General features: G+C 45.1%; 1 protein-coding gene and 1 pseudogene across 3 annotated transcripts in view; both read right to left on the minus strand.

Annotated features, from left to right (window-relative positions):
* Positions 1–2,245: 2,245 nt before the first annotated feature.
* Positions 2,246–27,236, minus strand: part of Plekha2 (pleckstrin homology domain containing A2) — a 63,730-nt gene continuing 38,739 nt past the window's right edge. For all 3 annotated transcript variants that reach the window (XM_048330937.1, XM_048330936.1, XM_048330935.1), the window contains 9 exons: positions 25,397–25,445; positions 23,649–23,746; positions 13,937–14,077; positions 13,004–13,150; positions 12,728–12,796; positions 12,087–12,157; positions 8,990–9,053; positions 4,087–4,164; positions 2,246–3,204 (listed from right to left, as the gene is read on the minus strand). In XM_048330937.1, the coding sequence (XP_048186894.1) occupies positions 2,842–3,204; positions 4,087–4,164; positions 8,990–9,053; positions 12,087–12,157; positions 12,728–12,796; positions 13,004–13,150; positions 13,937–14,077; positions 23,649–23,746; positions 25,397–25,445 (1,080 nt within the window). In that variant the 3' untranslated portion in view covers positions 2,246–2,841. The remainder of the gene's footprint in view (positions 3,205–4,086; positions 4,165–8,989; positions 9,054–12,086; positions 12,158–12,727; positions 12,797–13,003; positions 13,151–13,936; positions 14,078–23,648; positions 23,747–25,396; positions 25,446–27,236) is intronic.
* On the minus strand, positions 19,502–19,599 carry LOC125339758 (annotated as a pseudogene).

Below are 27,236 nucleotides of genomic sequence, written 5' to 3' on the forward strand. Positions count from 1 at the left end.
TGGCGCTATGGCTCAAGTGGCAGAGTGCTAGCCTTGAGCAAAAAGAAGCCAGGGACAGTGCTGAGGCCCTGAGTCCAAGGCCCAGGACTGGCCAAAAAAAGAAAGAAAGAAAAAAGAAAAGAAACTCTGAAAGATTTGAGAATGTAAATGATTTTTAAGCTGCATAGAAGACAATTCTATTTTTTGGATATTGGAATTACATGAACAATGACCTCACTTGGAATTCCTAAGTATTCATACTAATGAATCCTTGAAAGTTCTTGTTTTCTCATTATGAAAATAAAAGGTGAATTGTGTATTATCTAGCACATTTTTCAATAGACTTTGCTGAATATGAAATCAATCAGCTTACGAAAATGACCAATTAATTTAGCAATAGTAATTACTACTAGAAGATTACGAGCAGGGAATTTATGTTAAAAAGAGAAATGGCAGATTGTGACAACTTAAAAACACCAAAAGATGACATCATTTCCATGAGTCAGGGAATGTTTAAAGACATTTCAAAAGTTCTTAATTTATTTGCATTGATTTCACGTCTCACATTGTGCAGTTCCATGGACTAAGTAAATAATGTTCTGAAGGAAAATCTGAAGATAAAACCAGAGATAAGAGGCTTTAGGAATTTGTAACAGCTTTTTTAAATCAGGCTACTTAAAGCAGACTCATACATACATAACTCCCAAACCAAGAATTTCTGAAGAGAAAAAAAAAAAAGTACTCAGAGTTTATTTTTAAAGAGAGGGAAATCCAGGAGCATGGGAACAAACAAGTACAGGACAGCTGTGTCCCAGAAGGCAGGGTAACCCTCCTTCCCACCTGCAAGGCACTGACATCTCCGTATGCTTTCTCATCTGCCTCAGGGAGCAACACAGAAGGAACAGGGATTTGCTTATTTAAAACCAATTCCCTTTCCAGGCACCAGTAGCTCACACCTATAATCCTAGCTACTCAGGAGGCTGAGATCTGAGGATCTCCATCTAAAGCCAGCCTGGGCAGGAAAGTCCATGAGACTCTCATCTCTAACCAACCACCAGAAAAGCCAGAAGTGGCGCTGTGGCTCAAGTGGCAGAGCACTAACCTTGAGTTAGAAAAGCTCAGGGACAGCACCCTGACCATGAGTTCAAGCCTCAGGACTGGCACTGGAAAAAAGAAAAAAAAATGCTTCCCTTATTCTTTTCCAATAATTTCTAATTAAAATATAATTCATTGACCTAGCTGATGAAAGTTTCAAGTTGAAATGAGTTCCATTCTCTCTCATCAGGAAACCTTCAGAAGTCTCTGGTAGCAATTCCCTCCAGAAGTTGCAGAGATAAATCTCCCAAGGACACTGGAAATAATACCTCATCCAATGGAAGAGCACACCCTAAAGCTGGGCTAGGAAAGCCAATCTTCTCAGCCTTTCACAGACCCAGGCAATTTTGAGCCAGCAACTTAAAGTCTCTCATTCAATGTCTTTATGCCATTTTGTAGTCCTTAAAAGAATTATTATCCCAAGAGTAGCTTTTATCTGCCCAGTGGTAAGTACAGCATTAGATTACAGGTTTGACCATGCAAGTGCATGGGTAACAGGAAGAGAGAAAAAAAGCAATCAACAGGCACCCAATATACAACACTATTAGACAAATGCTGTCCAGTTCAATAGAGGATTGTCAAGGCAAGGAGTCAAGACAGTCTGCCTCCACCAAAACAAAACTTTCTCCTTTCTGGAAAAATGTGGATCAAAAACACTTAGGAGAGCCAGGTGCTGGTGGCTCATGCCTATAAATCCTAGCTACTAAATATGCCAAGATCTGATGATCATGGTTTGGAGCCAGCCTAGGCAGGAAAGTCCGTGAGACTCTCATCTCCAATTAACCAGCTACAACCTAGAAATAGAGTTTGTGACTAGCTTTGAACAGAAAAAGCCACAAAAGGCTCTGAATTCAAGTCCTAGTACTAGTGAACCAAAAGCCAAAACCTAGCAGGATGAACTAACATCCATCTCTCCTCAGCATCTACTTTCAAGCGAGTCTAAACCTCTGAGCTAGAGACCAACCTGTACCCCATGTGACTGACCACACACTTATCAAATAACAGTTTGAGAACCAACATCTGTGTTCTCCATGTCATAACATTTCACACTAATAAACCATGCTTGGGGCCTGACACAGAATTAGACTGTTTCCCACGTCTACAGCTGTGGGAGTCACCGAGCAACAAGAGGAAAACAGTAATCCACAAAACTCGCTGGAATTGAAGTATCTTCATGCCTCAGAAGAGATGCCCACCTCTTCCCCCAGGAGGCCTCCTGGGGGTCTGCCCTGGCTACCTCCATCTCCAGATTCCACCCCTCAAGATGGAGCTCACTCAAGCTGGAGCCTGGGTCTCCCCTACCTTTGGCCTGAGTAAGGTGGCTTACTGCTCCCCAAACATTAGCCAATAAAAAGGAATGGGGAAAAACCAGACGACTGTGAATGAACTGAAAACCAAAGAAGAAAAGAACCTAAAACTAGGGCAAGGAAATACAACTTGGTGAGGGGTGAAACAACTCCTAACCTCCTCTAATGAGAAAGCACTAAAAATGATGACCTTGGAAGAGTTCAAGGGCAACAAGGAATGCTCTCTTCACTGAATATGCCTTTGAGTCTAACCTAGTGATTTTCCTAAATTAAATATACTGCATTGATAATACAAAATAAAAAATTTTAAAAAGCCAGCTGGCTGGGCCATTCCCACAGAGCATCTTCAGGAATATGAGGCCCTCAAGGTCCCCGACTGTCCTTCAGCCAGCAGGGCAGAGAAACTGAGTCAGGCCACTGAGTCAGGCCTCCCGTGCCCCTCCTACGGCACTGTGCTCCATCACACGTCAGAGGTCCGTATATTTTCATCATCAAGGTTGAACACGAATGGCTTCTCCTTGGGGTGCTGGGGCTCTGATCTGTGCCTCATCCGGGAACTTGGTGACACCCCAGCACCGGGGCTCTCCCCGCGTCGAGTCAGGAACCGCGAGTCCTCCGGAGCCTCCTGGGCTGCGGGCAGCTTCTCCCTGGCCTGCGGGACCGGTGTCCAGGGCTGCCAGGAGGAGGCCACGGAAGGAGCCTTGCTGAGGGCTTTCTTCTCTTCCACAGGCAGCCGCCCTCTCCACAAGGCAGAGTTAGGCCCAGCTGGGAGGCTGGAGCCTCCAGGCCGAGTCAAAGAAATGGATCTGGAAAAGGACATTTCCTAGACACACAGAAGAGAAGACACACATAACAGCAAGGAAGGGGGTTTCCTAACAATGTTTATTCCCGAGTCGCAGGAGGAATGCCCACCCAGGACCACGATTTCCTAGTCTGGAGACATTTGTCTGCAAAATGTGGTGGTGTGCAACAAAGCCAGAACTGCAGTGTATGCCTGGAGCCCCCACTGTGCCTCCCCTGGGGATCAGAGACAGGGGGTCACTCCATCCCAGAAGTGCAGGCCAGCTCCGCGACACAGCCAGATCCCATCTTAAAGGAACCCTCTGCATATCAGCTTTATAATAACCATTCTAAAATTTTAAATGAAATAAGTGAATTAAAAGGTTGCTGAGTGCTACTAAGGAGGCTGAGTCTGAGGACTGCGGTTCAAAGCCAGCCCGAGAAGCAAGTCCATGAGATTCTTACCTCCAATTTACCACCAGAAAACTGAAATGGAACTATGATTGAAAGTGGTAGAACACCAGCCTTGAGCAAAACAGAGCTCAGGGACAACTTACCTGGCTCCGTTTTCAGAGGGCCAGTGCAAAACAAACAAGTATATACATAAAAAGTTAAATCAGAATTCACTCCATGTGTCAGCATGTGCCTAGCAGTGAGACTTGTAGGATGCATAAGAAACTCCATGTCTCTGCCCAGCCTGACCTCACCTCCTCTAACAACGCCCCCCAAAAGGAAAAAAAAAAAGTATACCCAAACTAGAAGAGAGAGAGAGAGAGAGAGAGAGAGGAAAAACAAGCTAGCTAGCCTGTAGCTCCAGCTGCATGTAAGCCCTGGGCCGCCTGCCTATATCACCAAATAAAACACTCGCTTAAGGAAAACTTCTCTCTTGAGCTGACAACTGTGCGGCAGAACGGAAGTGACTTACTCGGGGGTGGCACTTGAGGGCCTGCACAGCTGCGCCGATCTCCTTGATCCAGCTGTGCATGTCTTCAGGGCTGTCTGCCTGCAAAACATCCCCAGCACTTACACAGGCGGGTTTTGGCACTCGAATGTCAACTTTCAAGCCGCTGGCTCAAGTTCCAATTCATGAAATCACACCATTAGGCTGGAAGGACCTCAGGAATCAGAGGCTTGAGGACTTTTGAGGACATTGTTGTTTTTAAATTTTTTCCCCTGAAATATCTTCTTTGACAGCCTATGAGTAAAACAGCCCAAAGCAGAGCTACTCTAAGCATGGCCGGGGGCCTTGCTCCCCGCTCTGGTAGAACTTCTCTCTCCTCCAGAAGAGAGCTGACCAGGCCAGCCTCTTCCTTTTCAGAAAAGAACAGGTAGTCTGGAAGGCCAAGGCTCAAGGTTCATGGCTCATCCAGATTCGAGTTCTACTAGACCTATTTGAACACAAGAACTCCACTTTTGAACTCCTTTCAACAAGCAACAGTGCAACAAAATGAAGCTGGAACACATGTGGTGGAACAGAGGAGATTAGGGAGGGGGACAGACAGATGGAGAGAGGAAAGCTGCAGCCATAATATTCAGTGTGCACATGTGAAAACGGAGCCAGGTAAGTTGAAGGGATGGGAAGAGATGAGGGAGGACGGTGGCACTGATCAAGAGGCATTATATTTATAAGTTGTTATGTCAAACAGAAATCTCTTTGAACTACTACTACTAATATAAATAAATAATTTTAAAAGAACATTATGGAATTGTAATCTCTGTACAACTAAACAATAATAATTATTATTATACCACATCTTTTATTCCATGAAGGCCAAATCCCTCTGCTCCCCTCCCAAGTTATGTATGTATGTCTCCACTCAGAAAAGGCTCTTTCTCAAAGCATTACCTAGATCTGTCCTGAGAATTCACCCAGGCCTCAAGAGCTAAGCTTGGGAATGTTCTGGACAAAAAAATGTGGAATCAAAATATTTCCACCCAGAAAGCAACTCCCAACTCCAGCAGAGGGCAGCAGCAGCTCTGAAAAGCAAAGGAGGGAAAGCGAGAGAGTGGGTGTGGTAGGCCTGTCTCTGGACGCTTAGCCCTGTGAGTTCAGTTCTGGGGAGCTCAAACATTTTCTGAGGGCCTTACTGAGTGGCCCACACTGCAGCAGGCGGCAACTGTACAGGTGGGTACGAGAATGAGCCTCTGACCTTCGCAGGTTTCTCTTAGTTCACCTATCTTGGTCGCCTCAATTACCCTACTAGTTCCACACAAGCACCCAGCATGAGACTGCAGAGCAGTGTGGACAGTGAGCAATCATCACACACCAGCCGCAGAGTTCTCCACCTCGGCTCTCACTAAGCCATGCTCAAAGTGACTCCTCTTTGCTTTCTATCAAGAAAAAACATGAGCCATTTTGGCTTGTTTTGATCTCCAAACCTGTAACCCCTAGGTCTTCCTGCCATCCCCAAATAAGCCCCCTTGGTTAGAGGACCCTCAAGAAGAAGGGTCGGCAACCTACACCTGTGCCTGTTACCTGATTTACATTTTCTTCCCCCTTGCCTCTCACCAGTTATTTGGCAATCTGGTAGTTCCCCAAGGAAAGTCATCTCTCTTTCTAAAACACAACCAGGATTAGGCAAACCATTGGGAGAATTAAATGAGCTCAATTAGATGGTATTTGAACAGTGCATAGCACCTGCTTAGAATGTGTGAGGCCCTGGGTTTGATGTCAAACACCAAAATTTAAATTCAAATCTATGTATACATATTCATATATGTGTGTACATGGATACATACACTCTCATATATAATTCAAAAAGCAAATATTCTAGTTGGGTAATTCCTTCCCATAGGGACATGGAAAGAAACTATCATTTTACAGGAATCACAGTATCAGTTTCTATTTTTCAGAAGTGGGATCCAGTTTGAGGGCAGCAAAAATCCAATTAAAACAAAAAGTGTTGAATCTGACTAGAACAGAAGGGTAATGCCCAACTCATGCCTTCCTCTCTTTCTGATGGGCTTTCCTGTGCGTGTTTTAGTGCTTGGTTCCAAACAAAAGTAAGATTTCTATCTTTTGACAGTAGTTTTTTGGTTTGAAGGTTGGTTTTCTGTGTCATTATTATGACTTGAACTTAAAGCCTGATACTCTTGCTCAAGGCTAGTGCTGTACCACTTGAACCACATCTCTAGTTCCAGCTTTTTGCTGGTTGATTGGATCTAAGAGTCTCACAGATTTGTCTGCTCTGGCTGCCTTTGAACCCCAATCCTCAGACTTCAGCCTCCTGAGTAGCTAATGTTTCAGGTGTGAGCCACTGGCGCCCAGCCTAACAGCAGTTTTTGATATGAGCAAAACAAGGTATTAAACTAAATCATTTCAACCTGTGGCATTACTGCAGTCCTTCACTGTGGATTCACTACAAGCTCAGTTTTATAATAAATGCAGTGGCTTGAATCAATGAATTATAGTGGCGGTTCAGTATCTCCTTCCTGTTATTGGCTCTAGCTCCCAAATTGTTAGGTAGTTCCCATTTCCTTCCTTCTTTCTTCCTCTACCCTCTTCCCAAGGACCAATCAAATCTTTACCACAGCCCTTCCATATAGACTGTAGGGATTGTGCACATAGTTTTAGGTGATGCCATTTACCTTGTAGTCGGAACTAAGCAGTAAATATCCATAGAGCTCTAGACAGGCACTGAAATTCACTTGTTAATTCTCTCTTGGTCACTGTTGTCCTGACCTAACATACTAGTTCTGCATCAAGTCAGCAAAGCCAGTTTTCACTATTGTTTTTTTTTTTTTTTCTTTTTGGCAGTCCTGGAGCTTGAACTCAGGGTCTGAGGGCTGTCCCAGAGCTTTTTAACTCACTGCTAGTGTTCTACCACTTGAGCCACAGCTCCACCTTTGGCTTTCTTGATAGTTAATTGGAGAGAAGAATCTCACAAACTTTCCTGCCTAAGCTAGCTTTGAACTGTGAATCACAATCCTTATATCTCAACCTCCAGTAGCTAGGATCACAGGTGTGAGAGCTACCTGTATCTGGCTACAGCTCTCATTTTGACAACTAATTCTCCTCTTGATAAATTCTAGATTCTTGGCCAGGGGTCTCTTGAACTTCTTTCTGCCTCAAGTCATCATCTTATGCTCATCCTCTCAAGTATTACAGGTGTGAGCTGGGCCCAGCTTCTTTTTCTTTTTTGATCCATTGTCCTTCATCCCCTAAGGGAGCATGTTTGTTTCCTTTTCTTTTTTTCCTGCTGGTCCTGGGGCTTGAACTCTGGGCTTGGGCTCTATCCCTGTGTTCTTTTTTGCTCAAGGCTGGCACTCTAGCAATTGAAGCATAGTATCATTGCCAGCTTTTTCTGAGTAGTTTAGTGGAGATACACGGCTCACAGACTTCCTGCCCAGGCTTCGAATGGTGATCCTCAGATCTCAGCCTCCTGAGTAGCTAGGAATATAGGTGTGAGCCACTGGTGCTGGGGTGAGCTTGTTTCTTGCTTATAGTCCATTTGGATTTATTTGTTACATCCCACCTTTCATGCTGAGATCATCTGACTGAAAATTTTGTTTCCATTTGCCCATATCTGTAGTCCTAGCTGCTCAGAGGCTAAGATCTTAGGACTAAGGTTCAAAGCCAGCCCAGTCGGGAAAGTCTGTGAGACTCTTATCTCCCACCAATTAACAAGCAAAAAGCCAGAAGTGGAGTTGACTCAAGTGGTAGAGTGTTAGCCTTGTGCAAAAAAAACCCCAAAAACCAAAACACTAAGAACTAAGGAACAGAACGCCCAGGCCCTGAATTCAAGCTCCAGAACCAGCACCAAAAAATGAATATATATTTACTGTGTGCAATGAAGTACATCCATTGTTACAGTACCCACACCCTGCACACTCACCTCGAGTTCATCTACACACTCCTTCCTAACCTACTATTTCAAGGTCTAATTTCCTGTGTGCTTATCCAGAACATTCCCTTAGGTTCAGGATCTGTTCTGCTTAACATGGTATCCAAACCTGAGATAAAATGTCCAGCAAGCTAAGGACATGCTATAATGTCTGCTGAACACAAGAACTAGAAACTCTTCTGTTACATCTACAGTTTGAACTTGAAATGGAATGGCAATGCTAAATAACTAGCTCCAATGCCACAGCCCTTCCAGATAGCATGGAAGTACATATCTGCGGGAGTGTGGCGTAGAGAGGACTCAGTGCTAGTGTGTCTGCTGGACTCACGTGGAAGAACGTAAGATGCACTCTGGGCCTCTCTGCTGGTGGCAAGAAGGGCTAGAAATCTCACATCGACAGAATGCTAGGGACTTCAACGTTCTTTGGCTAGCTGGGCAGCCTGGGCTGGGTCCTGGTCCTGAACACCTAGGCCCTGCTGGGAAATCTGCCTGGCTAGAAGGGCCTGGGAGAACTCTGAAGCTGGGAGATGGGGGAACTCCTGAGAGGTGAATGGCTGCAAGCCCAGACAATGGCTTTCTGTGCAGCTGGCTGTGCACCTGCTCCTGAACAGGGCCCTCGGTGAGTCTGTGCTTCCGCACACAGCAGTGTCCAAAACCAAGCAAGACTTATAAATATCCTCTGGAGCAGAAGTGAAATCAGCCACCACTTCTCCTTTCCTCTGCTTGGCTGAGGCCGTGGAGCTGAAGCAGCTGCTACACACGGGTCGTCTCCAGTACCGTGGCTGACCTGCTCATATTATTTTATGGTTGGGGAGCTTTTGGCGAACATCCTGTTTAGAATGAAGTGGGACTTAGACTTTCAGAGGCTAAATTTATTGCCAAGAGACGTCAAGCGAAAGAAAAGAGAAAGCAAGGGAAAGGCAAAGGGCTCTGAGGAAGCTGTTCACAAATGGAAACTAAGTCCTCTCAAGATGGTGTGTTTACCTGAACGTAGAATGTCCTGGAGCTGGTTATGATTTCAAACAGGTTGTCCCTCATTAAGAGATCACTAGACAGAAAAGAGAATAGTAGTTACCCTGCATGCTGGTATAGCACCCTAAGCACTTGCTTGCTCCTAGGTCCCGGGCCCAGTGCCCCTCTCCCATATAAAGGAGGGTGGGGGTGTCTGGGCTATTCCCCCTTCAGCCTCTACCTCAAAAACCACTCTCAGGTATTCCTCCAGATGCCCGTTCTAGAGGGCTCAGGAAGTGTACGCCACCTTGAGACCCCACCATACCCACCAACTCTACCATCTCCACCAGGTCTAACAGATGAACTTACATGCCCTCCCCAAATCTCCTGCCTAATATCCCCCATCCCTCTCTCCCTGTTTCCCTCCTTCCCTTCTCCCCTTCCTTCTTCCTCTTCTCTCCCTCTTTCTCTCTTTGCCCTTCTCTCTCCTTCTCCCTCCTCCTTCTCTCTTCTTCCCTCCTCCCTCCCTTTCTCCTCTCCTTTCTTTCTTGCTTCCTTCTTCTTCTCTCTTTTTCCTCTCTCTCTCTCTCTCCTTCCCTCTCTCCCTCAGACTTCTGCTCTTTTACTGATAAGGAAATTCAGACCCCAACAGTTGAAATGACATACATGTTCAAAGTACCAGAGATTAAAGCCCACTTTTGACTCTAGTTTGCCTTTCCTGAGTTCACTATCATTCCCCTCTGCTATAGAAGCCAATTCTCCATTTTCAAAACCTTCCTTCGTCCAAGCAGCAGTCCCACCCACTTTGCCGTATTCCTGCTCTTGGCCTCTCTCTACTAACCAGGGAGACCAGGAGCTGGAGAGGAGAAAAGGCAGGTGGGAGGAGATTCCTTTAAGTTTGACTTCAGGGACAGGGGATGTAGCTCAGAGGGGAGCATAGTGGCAGTCCAGCTGCACAAGGCCCTGGGTTGTGTCCTCAGCACCATGAAAAAATAAAACAGCTTCAAATACGGTGGGAGTTTTGGAAAAGAAGTTCTGACTTCTGCAAGGCAGGGGGCAAGAAGTTAGCTGATGCCGAGAAACAAACTCAAACCAGGCCCAACTGTGGACAGAGTTACATGCCTGCCACGTGTATCCAATCACTGCAGGACTCTGTAAGGAGTAAAAGACTTAATTGACCCCAATTGCTGGAAGTTCATGCCTGTAATCTTAGCTACTCAGGAGGTTAAGATCTGAGGATCATGGTTCAAAGTAAAAAGGAAGGGAGCAGGGGAGAAGAACTAGGGCAAATTCCAACTCTACTAAGAAAGAAGGCATTTGGGATATGTTTCACAAGCTCTGTCAGCTTTTGCAACCCCAAGTGAAACCATGAAAATGAAAACATATCCTTTGAACTGTTCCGAAGAAGGCACAAAAGGCATGTAGAATAATGTGGGTCATTTAAATTCCATTTCACGATTTTTCTGTGTGTATGTGCCGGTACTGAGGCTTGAAATCAAGACCAGTGCACTGTCCCTTGGCCTTTTCACTCAAAGCTGACACTCTACCACGTGAGCCATGCCTCTACTTCTGGATTTTGCTGGTTAATTGCAGGTAAGATTCTCAGGGACTTCTCTGCCTGGTCTGGCTTTGAACTGCAATCCTCATATCTCAGCATCCTGAGTAGCAAGAACTTCTGAACATAGATGGCTCTTTTCAGCTTAACCTACTACTTACTATTCATGTTTATGTAGTGTTATCATATAATCTACTATAATCTATAATCATATAATCTATAATCTATATCTATAATCTAAATCTATAATCATATAAACTACTGAGCAGGTGGGACAAAATGGCAGGACATCCCCCTCCCTCTCCTATTAGTACCCACACTATATGTCACTTTCCAATTCACTTCAGTTCAATTCAAATGTTCATTCATTACCCAAGAGTCCTGACTCTCCTGACTGGGCTCTAGACCGGCCGCAGTCTCTCAGGCTTAGAGGCCGTAGAACCTGGGATTTCCTTCCCTGCTCACCCCACCTCCCTGAACCCTTTCACTTAAGAGTTCTGACTCAGAGCAAAGCAAGAGTTCGGGGAAGTTTGAGGCTCTTATGGAACTGAATCCTACCTTGGTTCTCCAGTTTTCCCCAATATGCTTAGGTGACTTTCTATCTGCTCTGGGCCCCCAGGGTCACAACCATCAAGGCTCTAGTTGTGCCCATTTCTCCATCTATTCAGTCCTTCTGAAGCACCACTTAGGCAAAGTCTATTCACAGCTACTCTCATGAATTCCATATTGTCACTGGCACCCTCCCTAGTCTTCCATACTCTGCAACTGTCATGTACAAGTCCCAGTAGTTTGTCAGCTCCGGCTTCCTTGGTCCACACAACACATTGTTTTCAGGTAAGACTGTCCTGTGCCTTCATGAGAGAACAGATGCCTACTGCTATCAGCTTCCCTAGTGATACATGTGAGCTTCTTCAGGATGAAGAGACACAGACACACAGTCTCTGAAGATCACAGACTGGGTGTGGTGGTACACGTCCACAATCCCAATACACAGAGGGCTGCATAAGTTTGAGGCCAGTCTGGACTACACATGAGGTTCTGTCCAAAAATAAAAAATATATAAGCCAAAGGGAAAGGAAGGGAAAGAAAAAAGCAAAAAGGAAAGGGAAAAAAATCCTTCAGACTGACAGCTGAAAGAGGACCTCCACATGCCCAGCTGCCCCTGGGGTCTAAGGTTCAGTTCTAAGAGCATCTGTCTTTGAGCCTGCCAAGTCCCAAGCTTATCCTACATACCATGGTGCTGGAGGGAAACGGTTTCCTGGTGGATAAAGGAACACATCTAAAATACTTATTCTTTCTGTCCAACGATGCTAGTGCTAAGAAACATCCGAGCTCCAGTCTTCCATACTACATTCTTCCTTTTCCCCTCAAGAAATGATTTACGAGGCTCATGTCCTCGAGAGCCAGGAAGGGTTTCACTGTGCTCTTAGTCCACGGATGCTGACAAGGCTGCCCTAGATGCCAGGCTCCCATCACCTGCTCTAGAAAGCGCCTGACCCACCTCAGGAGGGCAGTTACTAGAAGCTTTCAGACAAACAGAGGCTCGATCGGAAAAGACCACACAGAGACAATTACCCAGACTTAACCAGACACTCGTGGGTCTTGAGAACATCCTTGAGAAGTATAGTGCGGAGAGGTTCTCGGTCCTGGTGAGAAACAACACAACAGAAAGAAGAGTGAGTGTGTCATACTGTCCAGTGACCTGAGCAGCTGACTGTACTGCTGAACCCAGGTTGCCAAACAACCTGGGCTCAAAATAATCATTAAGAAAAATCACTGGGGGCTGGGAATATGGCCTAGTGGCAAGAGTGCTTGCCTTGTATACATGAGGCCCTGGGTTCAATTCCTCAGAACCACATATACAGAAAATGGCCAGAAGTGGCGCTGTGGATCAAGTGGCAGAGTGCTAGCCTTGAGCAAAAAAGAAGCCGGGGACAGTGCTCAGGCCCTGAGTTCACGGCCTAGGACTGGCCAAAAAAAAAAAAAAAAAAGAAAGAAAAGAAAAATCACTGGAAGATGTTTCTGTGGCTCTGACCATAGAGCTGACCACGGCCCAGAGGTCATGACTAAAGTCTCCTTACTGTTCTCATAAAGAACTGCACTGCGAGGAAGGGAATACTAACATATGCCATCTATTCACTGTACCATCCTGCGGATGGGTCCCAGCCCCTCTTTGCCTCTGCGACCTCGCAGAAGGGCCTGGGAGCCTCACCTACCTGCTCACACTTGAAGTAGCAGATGGTGAAGTCATCCAGTGCAAAAAAGCGGCGTTTCCAGCTCTTTCGCTGAAATGAAAAGGGAAGAGCAAGTCATCGGGTGCCCAGCATCCCAGAAGCTGGCTGAGGCTGAACCCCAGGACGTGGCCCCATGGCTGCCGAGCTCCTAGGATCAGCAGAGGCAACTCGTCAGGATTAATACCGTGGACTGGTGGGGACCCAATCTCTGTGAACACACAGGACTGCGGCTCCTCCCTCTGCCCACAGGGCACTTACCACATTCCCTTGCTTCACACAGTAGCCACTCTTAATGAGGGGAGGTCCGGCGGAAGCCCGGCAGCCTGACGTGGGGATGTAACTCTGAGACCTTCGAAGGATGGCATGGGACCCTGGCTCACATCCCTCCTGCCCGTCTCCACCATTCTACAAGGGAACCGCATGGAGTCAGTGCCTCCTTCGGCCCTGTGTGCAGCCACGGCTTCGTGGCACTGGAATCTCATACTGTGTCAGTCAAACAAGAAAGAGCACTGACTTTGTCCTGGGTCAGGTACTCTAGCTGGTATTTTTATTCATAGCATGAGGTTCTGGGGGTTGGCTGAATCCAGGAAAGAGAATACAGACAAGAAGATGGTCTAGGGGAAGGCAGGAGGCTAGTTCCTAGCCACACTTTCTACATCCGTCCATTTCCCATAGATTTTTGTTGTTGTTTTATTTTGTCTTGTGTTTTTTGTGCTGGTACTAAGGCTTGAACTCACAGCCTGGGCACTATCCCTTAGCTTTTTGTACTCAAGGCTGGTGCTCTATCACTCAAGCCACAGCTCTACCTTTAGTTTTTTGCCGGTTAAGTGGAGATGAGTGTCTTGTACACTTTCCTGCCCAGGCTGGCTTTGAACTTTGATCCTCCAATGTTAGCCTCCTCGGTAGCTAAGATTAGAGGGGTGAGATGCCAGTGCCCAGCATCGCATAGGTTTTACAAGTGCTCATCCCTGCTCCCCGACTCCTAGGAAGAAAGAAATACAGGGACTACAGAGCCTAAAGATGCAGCGGCCTAAATTTCCGCACTGCCATCCCTCCCCCACAATGAACTTTCCTGATCTCTGCTGCACTGAGCTCCACACTGTATCCCCTGCTGTGCTGTCACTGGCAAACCACAGTCACGTCACACCCTCACCATTTCCCCGCCTCAAGCAGCCCCACGAGGCCCCGCACCTGGCTGATGGGCGTGTGGACCACCACCCCTCCGATGATCTCTGTCTTGTAGGCCACTTGTGGCTTCTTCTCTAGGGTGGGAGGAGCTGCTATACTTTTGACAACTTCTGTAGCCAAAGGTAGGGTCCCGGCTTTGGGTACCTAGGAAGAATGACAGCATGGTCAGTAGGAAATGGAAGGTTCTGGAAAAGTGGAGCCACAAGCAGGATAGAAGTAGCAAGGAAAGCTAATGTATCAAATTACAGGAAGACTCTTCTCTTCCCCAAGCTCTTCCATCAATCTATGTCTAAAGGAACTCAGTCAACAACCACCTGGGCCAACAACAACAACACACACACACACAATAGGTCTACTCTCTACCGACTATAAGCCAGCATCTCATTGGCTGGAAACCAAAGATTAAATATCAAACAAACGGGGGGAAAATGAAGGAGGAGGTAACAAGTTGGATAAGAAATGTACTTGCCTTACATATAAAAAAAAATGTAACCCCTCTGTACATCACTTTGAAAATAAAGAATAAAAAAATCAAAATAAATAAGTATCAAACAAAATAGACATGACTCTTTTCTCACAGTGCTAACATACTAATAGATTAGACTCATAACAAATGCCTAAGAAAGCAATCAGAATAGTAAAGATGGCGGCGAGTGCCACAAGAGAGCAGGTAGGAACTAAGACAGAGGTCCACAGAACTCCTGGAAACTGACTGAGAAAAGAAACGGGAAATGGAATGCTGGGGAGAGCCTGTGTGGCAGGCAGAACAGGCCAAAATGCCTACTGGAGGGCTGGGGTTGCAGCTCAGTTGTAGAATACTTGCCCAGCAGGTGGGAGACCCTGGATTACATCTCCAGCACCACAAATAAACAAATGTCATATGGTACAGGTAAAGCGTGCCTACTCTGAAAATCCCACACTTGACCTCATGTGGTATGTTTTTTTTCTCTTCATGAGGTCTATATTCAGGTACGATAAAAATTTGGTACAAAATTATGCTAGGCACTGGTGGCTCATGCCTGTAATCCTAGCTACTCAGGAGGCTGAAATCTGAGACTGAGGGCATGAAGCCAGCCCAGGCAGGAAAGTCCATGAGACTCTTTATCTCCAGCAAACTTTCAAAAAGTCAGAAGTGGAGCTATTGCTCCACTGTGGTAGAGCACTACCCTTCAGCAAAAAAGCTAAGGGCCAGTGCCCAGGCCCTAAGTTCAAGCCCCAAGAGTGCATATACATACAAAAATTACCTCCCACGATGTCTATAAGAATATATGAAAGAGGGCTGGGGATATGGCCTAGTGGCAAGTGTGCCTGTCTCATATACATGAGGCCCTGGGTTCGATTCCCCAGCACCACATATACAGAAAATGGCCAGAAGTGGCGCTGTGGCTCAAGTGGTAGAGTGCTAGCCTTGAGCAAAAAGAAGCCAGGGACAGTGCTCAGGCCCTGAGTCCAAGACCCAGGAATGGCCAAAAAAAAAAAAAGAATATATGAAAGATTAACACGTTCTATGTTTAGATTTGGGGCCCATCTCTGAGACTTCTCATTATGAATATGTAAATTTTCCAAAATCCAAAAACAAAATAAACAAAACTTGAAACCTGGAACCCTTCTAATCCCCAGAATTTTGGACAGGGGATACTCAGCCTGTACAAGGAGTAGAATGAGAGATGCAAGAGCATTGGAATGTGGGGCATAAGGTCTTGACTTTTTACCAACGGAGTGATCTTGGCAAATCATTGCACCTGGATAAGCCTAAGCCATCTGTGTTTGTCAGCTTTCCGTGACTGTAACAAGACGCCTGAGATAATTCACTTAATAAATAAGAAATATTTATCTAGGCCGAGGGTTTCAGAAGTTTCATAATAGAGTCACTGGAGTCTGTTGCTTCAGGTCTGTGGTGAGAATGGCCGAGGAAGCTGTCCAGCTCACAGAGGCTCAAGGGAAAGAGAAGACAGACAAGTTTCCAGAGAAGCCCTGTTTGAAGCATGAGCTGTATCCCGTGTTGGCTGCACTATAGCTGAGCAATGGAGAATTGTTACAGTCAGCCAAAAACCACAGGCCAGAGGCCTCCAACTGGCAGCCCACAGACAAGAAAACCCTAGGTTTTACTTGTCCTATGCAACGTGCTCTGCAAGTTACATTTAAGTGTTCCAGCTAAGCCATATCCCCTCCTGGCATGAGAAATGCAGCCTTCAGTTTGTCCCCATCATTGTTGTCAAATTTCTTTACCCTTGCTCCTTAATCTATCTTAAAGCCTGAAACAGGTGAAATCTTGTGGGGTTTTTTTTCTTCAGAGAAAAAAGAGACCCAACAGCCAGTCATTTGCCTACAGCTATGATTAATAACTGAGCAGATTAGACTGACTCCCAACTAGTTCAAAAGAAAACACCTTTTTCCTATGTCCCAAGAAATGAACCAGAGATCACATCCGAAAAGCTGAAGTCCCAGGATTCCAGCCCTTTCAAGAGCTGAGAGCTATTTACATCAAGAGGCTAAGGTGGGAGGGACAATGGTTTCACGCCAGCCTAAACAGAGCAGGACCTTCTCTCTCTACATTCTTCCTCCTCCCTCCAATCCACCCCACATATAAAAGAACTCTGCCATCAGCAAGGAAAAAAGCCTACACCATTTAGTGTCCCCTGTGTGTACAGTATGAAGGATCGATCCTATGATGACCTTAGGCCCAGAAAGGAAACACGGCTCTTCCTCCTTAGGACCTATGTAGTCAACATATGTATGTTTCTGTGTGTGTGTGTGTGTGTGTGTGTGTGTGTGTGTGTGTGTGTGTGTGTGTGGTGTGGTGTGTGTGGTGTATGTGGGGAAGATGACCTCTGCCACCACTTCTAAAAACCAAACCAGAAGTCCACCCTCTCTTTTCCTCCTGACAGTCCGAGGGTTGCAGCCCTTAGCATTCTTTGGGCCCCTATTCGGTGCCAGGCACCTCATTACCTCTAACCCTCAAGCCACTTGATTAAGTAGGCATGATGTTCTCCATCTTACACATGAGGTAAACTCAAGCCATTAAGTTGAGAATTTGCCATAGGCTGTCTGATTCTTCCCTTGCTATTTATTACTAACCTACCCAGGCATCCTTTTTGGTTTTCTAGGACTGACCCAATTTGGGGGAATGCTGATTTTTTGCTGGGGTGGGCAGTGACACCATCACAACAGAACAGCAAAAATTTCCCCCAAAATTACCCACATGAATTCCTAGAACCCAGCAAGGAAGAAGGAACTAATCTTTAGGAGTTTCCAGTCACCAGAAAAGAACTCACAGGAGCCTCGCTTGGCTTCCTCTCTGAATCCTGTCAGCACACACAGAGGCTGTATGTCCCTGATTGTTGCTTTGCTTCTGTCCATCTATGCAGAGCTTTCAGCACTGTTCTATTTCCTTAGCCAGGAAGTCAGGCTGTACAAAACAGCCTCAGCCACAAATGGACTACATAGCTTGAAAGGGTATAGATCTCCTATCCTGAGATCTAATTAAAAGCTTAACCCTTGCCAGAAACAATGGCTCCTGCCTGTAATCCTAGCAACTCAGGAGGTTGAGATCTGAAAAATCTTCGTTCGAAGCCAACTTGAACAGGAAAACCTGTGAGACTCATATCTTCAATTAACCAGCAAGAAAACTGGAAGAGGATGGTGGCTTAAGTAGTACAGTGCCAGCCTTAGGTGAAAAAGTTCAGGGACAGCACTCAGACCCTGAGTTCAAACCCCAGTAACTGCACACACACCAAAAAACAGGCAAGCCCTGTTCCAGCCACCTCTGCAGTGCAGCAGGTGAGGGAGGTCTATAGACTTCAATCACTCACCTCGCTTACGTTTGCGCATGGCTGCACTGCCATGAAGATGACCAAAGTTCAGAAGAAAGCTGTGCTTTGCCTAAGCCAGTTTTCAACATTTCAGAAAAATATAGTGAGTGAAATAAAACTGTCCACCCCTAAACTCAAAGTGTGGTCTTGTTTGTAATTAAATTAAGATGAGCTCAGATTGTTTTAGGATAAACCCTACATCCAATGACCCCTGTCCTTCTAAGAATATAAGAATGACAAAATACAGTCACACAGGACAGAACTGTAGATGCAGAAAGAGGCAGGCATGGAGTGATTATTTCTACAAGCGGAGGAGCCTGGAGGTAAGGAAGAAACCCTCTCTGAGAGGGTCCTTGGGAGGAAATAAAGCCACGCAGAACCCTGACATCAGACAAGCCTTCAGAGAGGTGAGAAAATTCACAAAGAAATACTGACAATTGAGCCAGGTGCAAGTGGCTCATGCCTATAATCCTAGCTCTTCAGGAGGCTAGGATCTGATGATCAAGGTTCAAAACTACCCCACACAGGAAAGCCCATGAGATTTTTATCTCCAGTTAAGCACCAAAAAGCCAGAGCTGTAGCTCTAGTGGTACAGTTCTGGCCTTGAGTGAAGAAGCTAAGGGACAGCATGTAGGCCTTGAGTTCGAGCCCCAGTGCTGGCACACACAAAAAGAAAGAACAAAGAAATACTGACATTCTGAGAGGACTCAGCTCTAAGTACCACAATGAATAATGCTCAGTCACAGGGACTCAGTGGCAGCATGAAATGAACAGCAATTTGTGGACCAAAACTTGCCCCCACCTGGCTCCATAACCATGGGAAAATACTTTAACTCCAAATATTTCCATTTTCTCACTTGCAAATGGAAGTAATAACACTTGCCCTTTTTATATATGATTTTTAGGAGGTTCAACTAAAGCTATACATGTAAAATATTGGGCAATTAAATGTATTTTACAGTCGTTTTTTATTATATATATAATTATTATTACTATTATTATTTTTTTTTTTTTTGCCAGTCCTAGGCCGTGAACTCAGGGCCTGAGCATTGTCCCTGGCTTCTTTTTTGCTCAAAGCTAACACTCTGCCACTTGAGCCACAGCGCCACTTCTGGCCATTTTCTGTATATGTGGTGCTGAGGAATTGAACCCAGGGCCTCATGGCCTCATGTATATGAGGCAAGCACTCTTGCCACTAGGCCATATTCCCAGCCCCAGAAGTTAATTTTTTTTTTTTTTTTGCCAGTCCTGGGGCTTGGACTCAGGGCCTGAGCACTGTCCCTGGCTTCTTTTTGATCAAGGCTAGCACTCCGCCACTTGAGCCACAGCGCCACTTCTGGCCATTTTCTGTATATGTGGTGCTGGGGAATTGAACCCAGGGCTTCATGTATATGAGGCAAGCACTCTTGCCTCTAGGCCATATCCCCAGCCCTTATTTATATTTATATATATATGTGTGTGTGTATATATATATAAATAAATACACACACACACACACACACACACACATATATATATATATATATATATATTTTTTTTTTTTTTTTTTTTTTTTGCCAGTCCTGGGGCTTGGAGACTCAGGGCCTGAGCACTGTCGCTGGCTTCTTTTTGCTCAAGGCTAGCACTCTGCCACTTGAGCCACAGCGCCACTTCTGGCTGTTTTCTGTATATGTGGTGCTGGGGAATTGAACCCAGGGCCTCATGTATATGAGGCAAGCACTCTTGCCACTAGGCCATATCCCCAGCCCTTATTTTATATTTTTTTTAACACTTCATGACTTTGTGTGTCATCCTTGAGCAAGGGACCATGCTAATCTGCATCATTCCAATTTTAATATGTGTTGCCAAAGCAAGCACCTCTGGCTTATTTTTTTAGTATTTTCACCACATACAATTTCTTGAATCTTGACGGCCGGGGAACTTGATTAGAATCCAACGCTTGCCAGTTACTGTGCTCTTGCCACATTCCTCAGCTGAGAATGGCAGTAAGACAACCAGCCTCACAGGGGTGCTGTTCCGGGGCCCCCGGCACAGGCGGCCGTGGGAGATTTGCTCACTGTATTATCTGTTCCCCCTTTCACCTCCATGTACCCCAAAATGCCAGATGCCTTAAGTTGCAAGTATAGTCTTAAATAAATATGCAACTGTATCCACTATCTCCACACTCTTCCCACCAATCAACCAATGAGTGGTTGAAAATGTGACACACACACACACACACACACACAGACAGGCGTATTATTTGACCATAAAGGAGAATATAATTATATTTTTTAGCTGAAGGAAAATTGGTGAAGAACTGGAAATCATCATAAATAAAATAATCTAAGACTAAGAAAAATATTTTCTCTCGTGTGGAATCTAGACATGGAAAAAAAAGAATGACGGGTGTAAATGAGGGGAGGGCATGGGTGAAAGGGTTAAGGGAGAAAATGTCATCAAAGTACTTCATATATGTGTATGAAAGAAGAATAGTGAAACACACTGAAATGGTTTTGAAAGGGAAGAGAAAGGAGATAAGAATGAGTAATAGTGAATTTGCTGCAAGAACGTTACATCATTATGCACCTACAGAAATACATGCATATAATGAAATATGCATATAATGAAATAATGAAGCTCCTTTGTACAACTAAGAATAAAATTAAATATGCACAGTTTATCATGTGGTATTGCAGCCCTACATCTACCCAACTTCATACGGAAGGGCACACAATTAGGATAGTAGAAGTAGAGCTGCGGCTCAAGTGGTAGAGTGCCAGTTTTGAGCAAAAAAGCTAAGAGACAGCACCAAGGTCCCATGTTTAAACCCCAGAACAGTATATTTTAAAAAAAGAAAAGAAAAACACTTTAGAAATTCTAGAGGAGGAAATACACCCTTCTAGGATGCAAAAAGATGGGGAGGAAATAGGGCATCCGTCTCCCTTCTGTCCTACCCGGCCTCCGAGGAGAGAAGTACACAGATGCACAGCCATTCCCTGCTATCCACAGAGAACCTCATTAGGATACCAAAATCTGCAGAGGTTAGAGTCCTTTGCATCAAAGGGTGTCATATTTGCATAGAATTTATGCACACCTTCATGTGTACTTTAAGCCATCTCTAGATGATTTATAACCCCTAATGCAATGTGAACACTGAATATTGACAAGGGAAAAATGTCTGTACCTGGTCAATACAGATACTATTTTTTTCAAATATTTTCAGTCTACAACTGACTAAATCCAGGTGCAGAATCTGCAGACACAGGAGACTATACAACTGAGCAAAGGCAAATAAGGTTCCAGGACAGTGGAGGCTGAAGGAGGCTACGACATTTCAACAGGCTTTCCAGATTCTGGAGTCCAGGCTTCTTTCCATTCTTGCACTCCATAATTTCTGCTCTGTGGGAGCAGAGAAGAGGCCAGGGAAACTAGGTGCTTAGAGCAATTCACACTCCAAACATCAAACAAAGGCAAATAGCTGTGATTATGGTGCAGTGATAGACCTGCTTGCTGTGATGCATGAGGTCCTGAGGCAGGTATAGGTAGGTGGGTAGGTAGGTGGGTGGGTGGATGGATGGGAGGGCAAGTGGGTAGCTAGGTAAATAGGGCTGGGGCGTAACTCAGTGGTACAGTGCTTGCCTAATATGCAAGAGGTCCTAGGTTAAGTGCAAGGAAGGAAAGGAGGGAGGAAAGAATGGATAAAGGGAAGGGAGGAAAAGAGGAATTCCTGTAGGAAATATGAAAGGAGGAAAGAAAGAAGGGAGGGAGCAAGGGAAGTGGGAAGAAAGAAAGGAGGGAGGGAGGAAGGGAGCAGAGAGCTTCCTACCACCTTACAGACTAGCTTCCCAAGTTAACTAGCAAAAACAGAAGCTGAGTCAGGCATTGTGACACACAGGTGTAATCCCAGGACTTGGAAGCGGAAGCAAGAGAACTGTAAGTTGAAGGCCAGCCTGGGCTACATACTGAGACCTTGTTTCTGAAAAAGGAAGGGAGGAAGGGAGGCAAACAGAAACCCAGGAAACTGAACCAGAGTTCAGTTCTCAAAGATGCAAAAGCATAAAGACCCCACCAGGAAGAAAATGTTACTAAGCTCTGCATTCAAAGCCATGCAGACAGGCATATAGATTAGCAGCCCAAGTGTGGGGCAGTAACAACCTCCCTTTCTCTTGCCTAGCCTTACACTCTTCACTCTGGTTCATCAACATTTATCAGAATAAAAAACTAACCATATGGGGCTGGGAATATGACCTAATGGCAAGAGTGCTTGCCTCATATACATGAAGCCCTGGGTTCAATTCCCCAGCACCATATATATAGAAAATGGCCGGAAGTGGCGCTGTGGCTCAAGTGGCAGAGTGCTAGCCTTGAGCAAAAAGAAGCCAGGGACAGTGCTCAGGCTCCGAGTTCAAGCTCCAAGACTGGCCAAAAAAAAACCCCAAAAAACTAACCATATAAATGGCTTGGACAACTAAAACATATACTGATTGCATGTGGTAACCCAGTGTTGGATAGATATTCATAGTAGATCTGTTCATTAATTCACTGGAACACTGAGGTATGTCTATATTAGCATATAGACATTATTTACAGGAAGCCATTCCAATGCAAATGTTTCTGACTGTATAATACAAAAATTCAAACTTTTCAGCAAACAAACCAGAGCCAATAAGTCAAGAGTCAGCCTGTCTTGCTGGTTAAAGGTTTCATTTTCTTTCCAGATCATAGTTTTTGCTATGGTTGGATAAGTATTCTTCAAAGGCCTAGGTGGTCAAGACTTAGTTACTCCAGGTGGTGTTACCTGGAGGTAGTAGAGCCTTTAGAAGGTGGGATCTAGTAGGAGGAAGTTAGCTCACTGGAAGCACACCTTTGAGGGGATGTTATAGCCCTGCCCCTTCCTATCTTTCTGCCATAAGGCAAACAGGCCTCCTCCTCTGCATGCTCTACTCCAGTATACCCTGCTCAGCAACAGGGACAAACTGCTGTAGATAGCAAGCTCATTAGCCAGGAGTCAAAACTATCCTTTTCTCCTTATACGTTATGTTCAGCATTTTGTTACAGTAATGGAAACACAATTTTCTCCTCACCCTTTCTCATGCTCTTCTCCCTTTCTCTTTCTGTGTTTCTTCCACTTTTCTTTCTTTTTGCCAGTCCCGGGGCTTGAACTCTGGGCCTGGGTGCTGTCCCTAAGCTTTTGTGCTCAAGGCTAGCACTCTAGCACTTCAGGCTCTCACTGCTGCAAACCATGATCCTTAGATCTCAGATTCCTGAATAGCTAGGGTTACTGGCTTGAGCCATCAGCTCTTTCTATATTTCTAAAGGAAGAAGAAAATAATTGTTCATTAGCCAAGCTAAGGAAAATGAGATGAGTCAAAACAGCCCAGGAACTAATTTAATAGGTACTGAAGCTTTTAAATGGAAGGCTTTTCTAGTACAGATTAAGAGGGCTAGATCCACAAGCAGGAAAAAAGTTCTCACTTCCTTTCTCATCTGCTTTTCCCCTTCTGCTACTTCTCCTAGTCAGCAATCCATTTTCCATTCTCAGTCAGCATTCCAGAACCGCCCGGACTGTGACTGGCCAGGAGTCCACCCAGGAAACAGAGAGGAGACACTCCTCAAACTTCCTTTTGAACTCTTGGGTGAACTGTAGTTAACTAAAGGACCACAGAAGGTTGGGAGGAGCTGGGCATGGTCGAGGCTTCTGGAAAAATCCTTCCTACCATCTGACTATCCCCAGGCCCATTCAGGGTCCATGGGGAAGGGACAGTTTTGCCACCAAAAAGGAGAAGAGAAGTTAAGTTAAGGCTCAAGTGGTAGAGTGCCAGCCTTGAGCAAAAAAGCCAAATGAGTGTACAAGGCCCTGAGTTCAAGGCCCAGTGCTGGCACAAAAAGAAAAAAAAAAAAGGAGAAGATACCATACGTACTGTGATCTTGCTGGCTTGGTTCAGAGCTTCAACCCAATCCTTCAGATCTTTCTGGTCATTGGCTTGAAGGAAGTATCTCTGAGACAGGGCATTGATAACTGTAAAAGACAAAGGGGAGGCAGGAGATATTTCAAGGTCAGAACACAGGCAGCACAATATTATAAGACCACAAAGCTAAGTGTTGGAGGGGAAGAACTAACAAACTACTCAAGGCAGACCAAGAAGGGATTCCCCATGCTGGCAAATCTCCTTCATCTTTAGGAAGCTGCAGGTCCCCACCGCTCCCTCTTTACGGCATCTCTAAAAGTAGGGATCTTTTACAGAGACTACAAGAATGGCAGGATATAAACAGCAGCCTAGCTTGCTGCTCTGTGAAAGGGAGGCCGCTGGCTGCCATCAAAATGACACATCAGGAACTGCATGGTCAGGGTGCTCATAAATTTACAGTCACGATGGAATGGATATCATTGGGGAACCAGTGCTCTGTTTCCACGGGCACAGCGGGATGAGAAGCCTTGTCTATCTCTGAGAGATGTTCACAATGCCTGAGATTAGATATGCCTCTGGGGGCTGGGAATATGGCCTAGTGGTAAAGTGCTCGCCTCGTATACATGAAGCCCTGGGTTCAATTCCTCAGCACCACATATATAGAAAACAGCCAGAAGTGGCACTGTGTCTCAAGAGGTAGAGTTCTAGCCTTGAGCAAAAAGAAGCCAGGGACAGTGCTCAGGCCCTGAGTTCAAGCCCCAGGACTGGCAACAAAAACAAAACAAATAAACAGATATGCCTCTGAGCTCACTCTCAACCCATCCTTTCCTCTGAGCATTCCATTAGTCAACAGCTTAGTTCTGGGTTTCTTATTAGTAATTGTTTTCTTTCAGATCTGCTAATGACAAAATCGAAGGGTCATTTTTTTTTATCTTAGCAATATTTGAGAGCAACAGAAAATGAATAAACTCCAAGTTAGGAGCAAGGACAACTCTGGGGACCTGAACTACAGGAAAAGATATAGGATTCATTATTCACTCATTCATTCAGCAAGCATTTCACTGAGTCCCCACTATGCCCCAGTGCTGAGGACAAGTGACAGAGCAGAGAATGTCTCCGCTTTCCTCATGCTTACATTTGGATCCACACCTACCAGGAGGGAGCACAGCTCTGGAGAAACGTAGAAGGACAAATTACAGTTCAGTGACTGGATTCACCAACAGTTCAATGGCTTGAAGCAGTCCCTTGACGGCTTTGCTTCAAACACCACCCCAGCACTTTTGCTTATTTGATGACCCAAGGACCCTAAGAGAATACTCCTTCTTTTCTGTTATCTACTTCCTGGCCCTGCCTCTTCCTTCTCCCTGGCATCCACCTTTCCTGGGCACATCATCACTCAGCACTAAAGTGGGGATTCCCAGGTACTTTCATCTTATTTTTTTTTGGTGGTAACTTGAACTCAGGGCCTCGCACATGCTACGCTGGTGCTCTACTACTTGAGCCAAGCCCCAACCCCAGGTCCATTCTGGAGCAATGGTGCCCTGTGGCACCAAGGAAACAGAAATGTTGCTTGTGTCAGTATGGCTGGTCAAAGCCCTCGCCAATCTCTGCAGCGATCCCCATGAGAGGGGGATGACTAGGCACCCAGGAACCTGCTGTGGCGTAAACCACTCATACGCACAGGGGACCACACGACAGTCTCCACGCAGAAAAGAGGAAGTTGCTACAGGATAGAAAGGCCATCCCCGCTCAGTACTTACCAAAGCAAAATGGAGTTTTTGGTTTCTGCTTTGGGGTTGCTATGCTCACCTATGCCAAATTTAAAACACAGAGGGAGGGGGGTTAACACTTTGGAAAATATTTTATTGTTCAATTTTTCATACATAAGACAAAAGCCTATCAAACACATGGACCTTTTGAGGAATAACAAAGAACCCTGGCACTCACCACAAGATTAAGAAATAAGCACTACTAGTCCTATTTCTTGGAGGCTTTCTGTAGTGCCTCCCTGACTAGGCCCCCACCTTTTGGAGATACTATCTTTTTTCTTTTTCTACATTTAAAAAATTTTATTGTAAAGGTGATGTACAGAGAGGTTACAGTCACATAAGTCAGATGGTGAGCACATTTCTTTTTGAACAATGTCACCCCTTCCCTCATTTTGTCCTAGTCTTTTCCCTCCCCACCCCCTCTCCCATTTCCAACATAGTGTCTAGTGAATAGCACTGCTGCATTTGTTCACCTTAGTCGTACCATGTCTATCTACATTCCCTCCCCCAAACAGATAAACATACACACAAGACAAAAGGTACAGAAATGGAAAACTGTGGCAAAGGGGAAAAAGAACCAAAAAAGTAAACATAACAAAAAAACCTCTTGTTTCCATTTCTTGGAGTTCATTTCAGTAAACATCATTTCATAAAGAATGATACTGTCCCTTTTGTAAGGAAGTGGAAAGGCTTGGAAAAAACTATATTAAGTGAAATAAGCCAGACACCAACTTAGTCAGAATTAATATTGCCCTGAATACTCAAACAGGAACTAAGGCAGCTTACACACACACACACACACACACACACACACACACACACACACACACACACACAAATCAAAAGGCTCCAATCCCAGTACCAGCACTTACACTGGTGACTGATACTGGTAATACTAGCCACTCGGGAGGCCGAGATCTGAGGATCATGATTCACAGCCTGCCTGGCCAGACAAATCCAGGACACTCTGATCTCCAATTAGCCAACAAAAACCTGGATGTGGAGGTGTGGCTCAAGTGGTGGAACAATAGCTTTGAACAAATAAACCAAGCAAAAGCATGAAGTCCTGAGCTCAAGCCCCCTCCCCCCCACAAAAGAACAAAAGGGCAGGTAGGACAGCCTGAGCTTTTGAGACAGAAAGTCTTGTTCTATCTTTGTGGCCTCTATTCAGTGTTCTGTGAACTAAAGGACGATAATTTCATGTTCTCTTGGGGTTCACATGAGGATTAAACACAGAGCCTGCTTATTCAAGAAGGGACTATTTATAGCTCTTGACATCTCATTTCCTTTAAAAATGCATTGCACACATGAATACTACAGCAATACCACACCCAGAATACAGGCAACCTGCTGAGAACCCATAAGCAAAAAGATAGTGAGCCTGAAACAAGTACCTAGCTCCGATGATACAAAGCAAAGATGGTAGACCCAATACTGGAAAACATGTAATGAAATGTCTGCATAATGTCCTATGAGATCCTGTGAACAAATATTGAACTAAATACTAAAGATGTCATAACATTAAGTCAAGGCCACTCATTTTTCAATTAGGGATTCAAAACATTTTCCTAACATTTGAAAATAATTTGTAGCTGGAGTTATCTTAGTTCACCAGGATCCTTATGCATGTGACAAGATGATTGCCTAGAGACTGGAGCCAATCAAAAATGAGATGTTACTGCCAAATTTCCCAATTAAAATGCATGCTTTCAAGTATTCTAGAACTAAACTGGTGTGTGTGTGTGTGTGTGTGTGTGTGTGTGTGTGTGTATCTGATTCATGGTTCTGTAGGTAGGTACACATTGAGAGATCACATCTGCTGATGGCCATC

Source organism: Perognathus longimembris, chromosome 21 (assembly GCF_023159225.1).
Source record: "Perognathus longimembris pacificus isolate PPM17 chromosome 21, ASM2315922v1, whole genome shotgun sequence".
NCBI classification, from domain to species: Eukaryota; Metazoa; Chordata; class Mammalia; order Rodentia; family Heteromyidae; genus Perognathus; species Perognathus longimembris.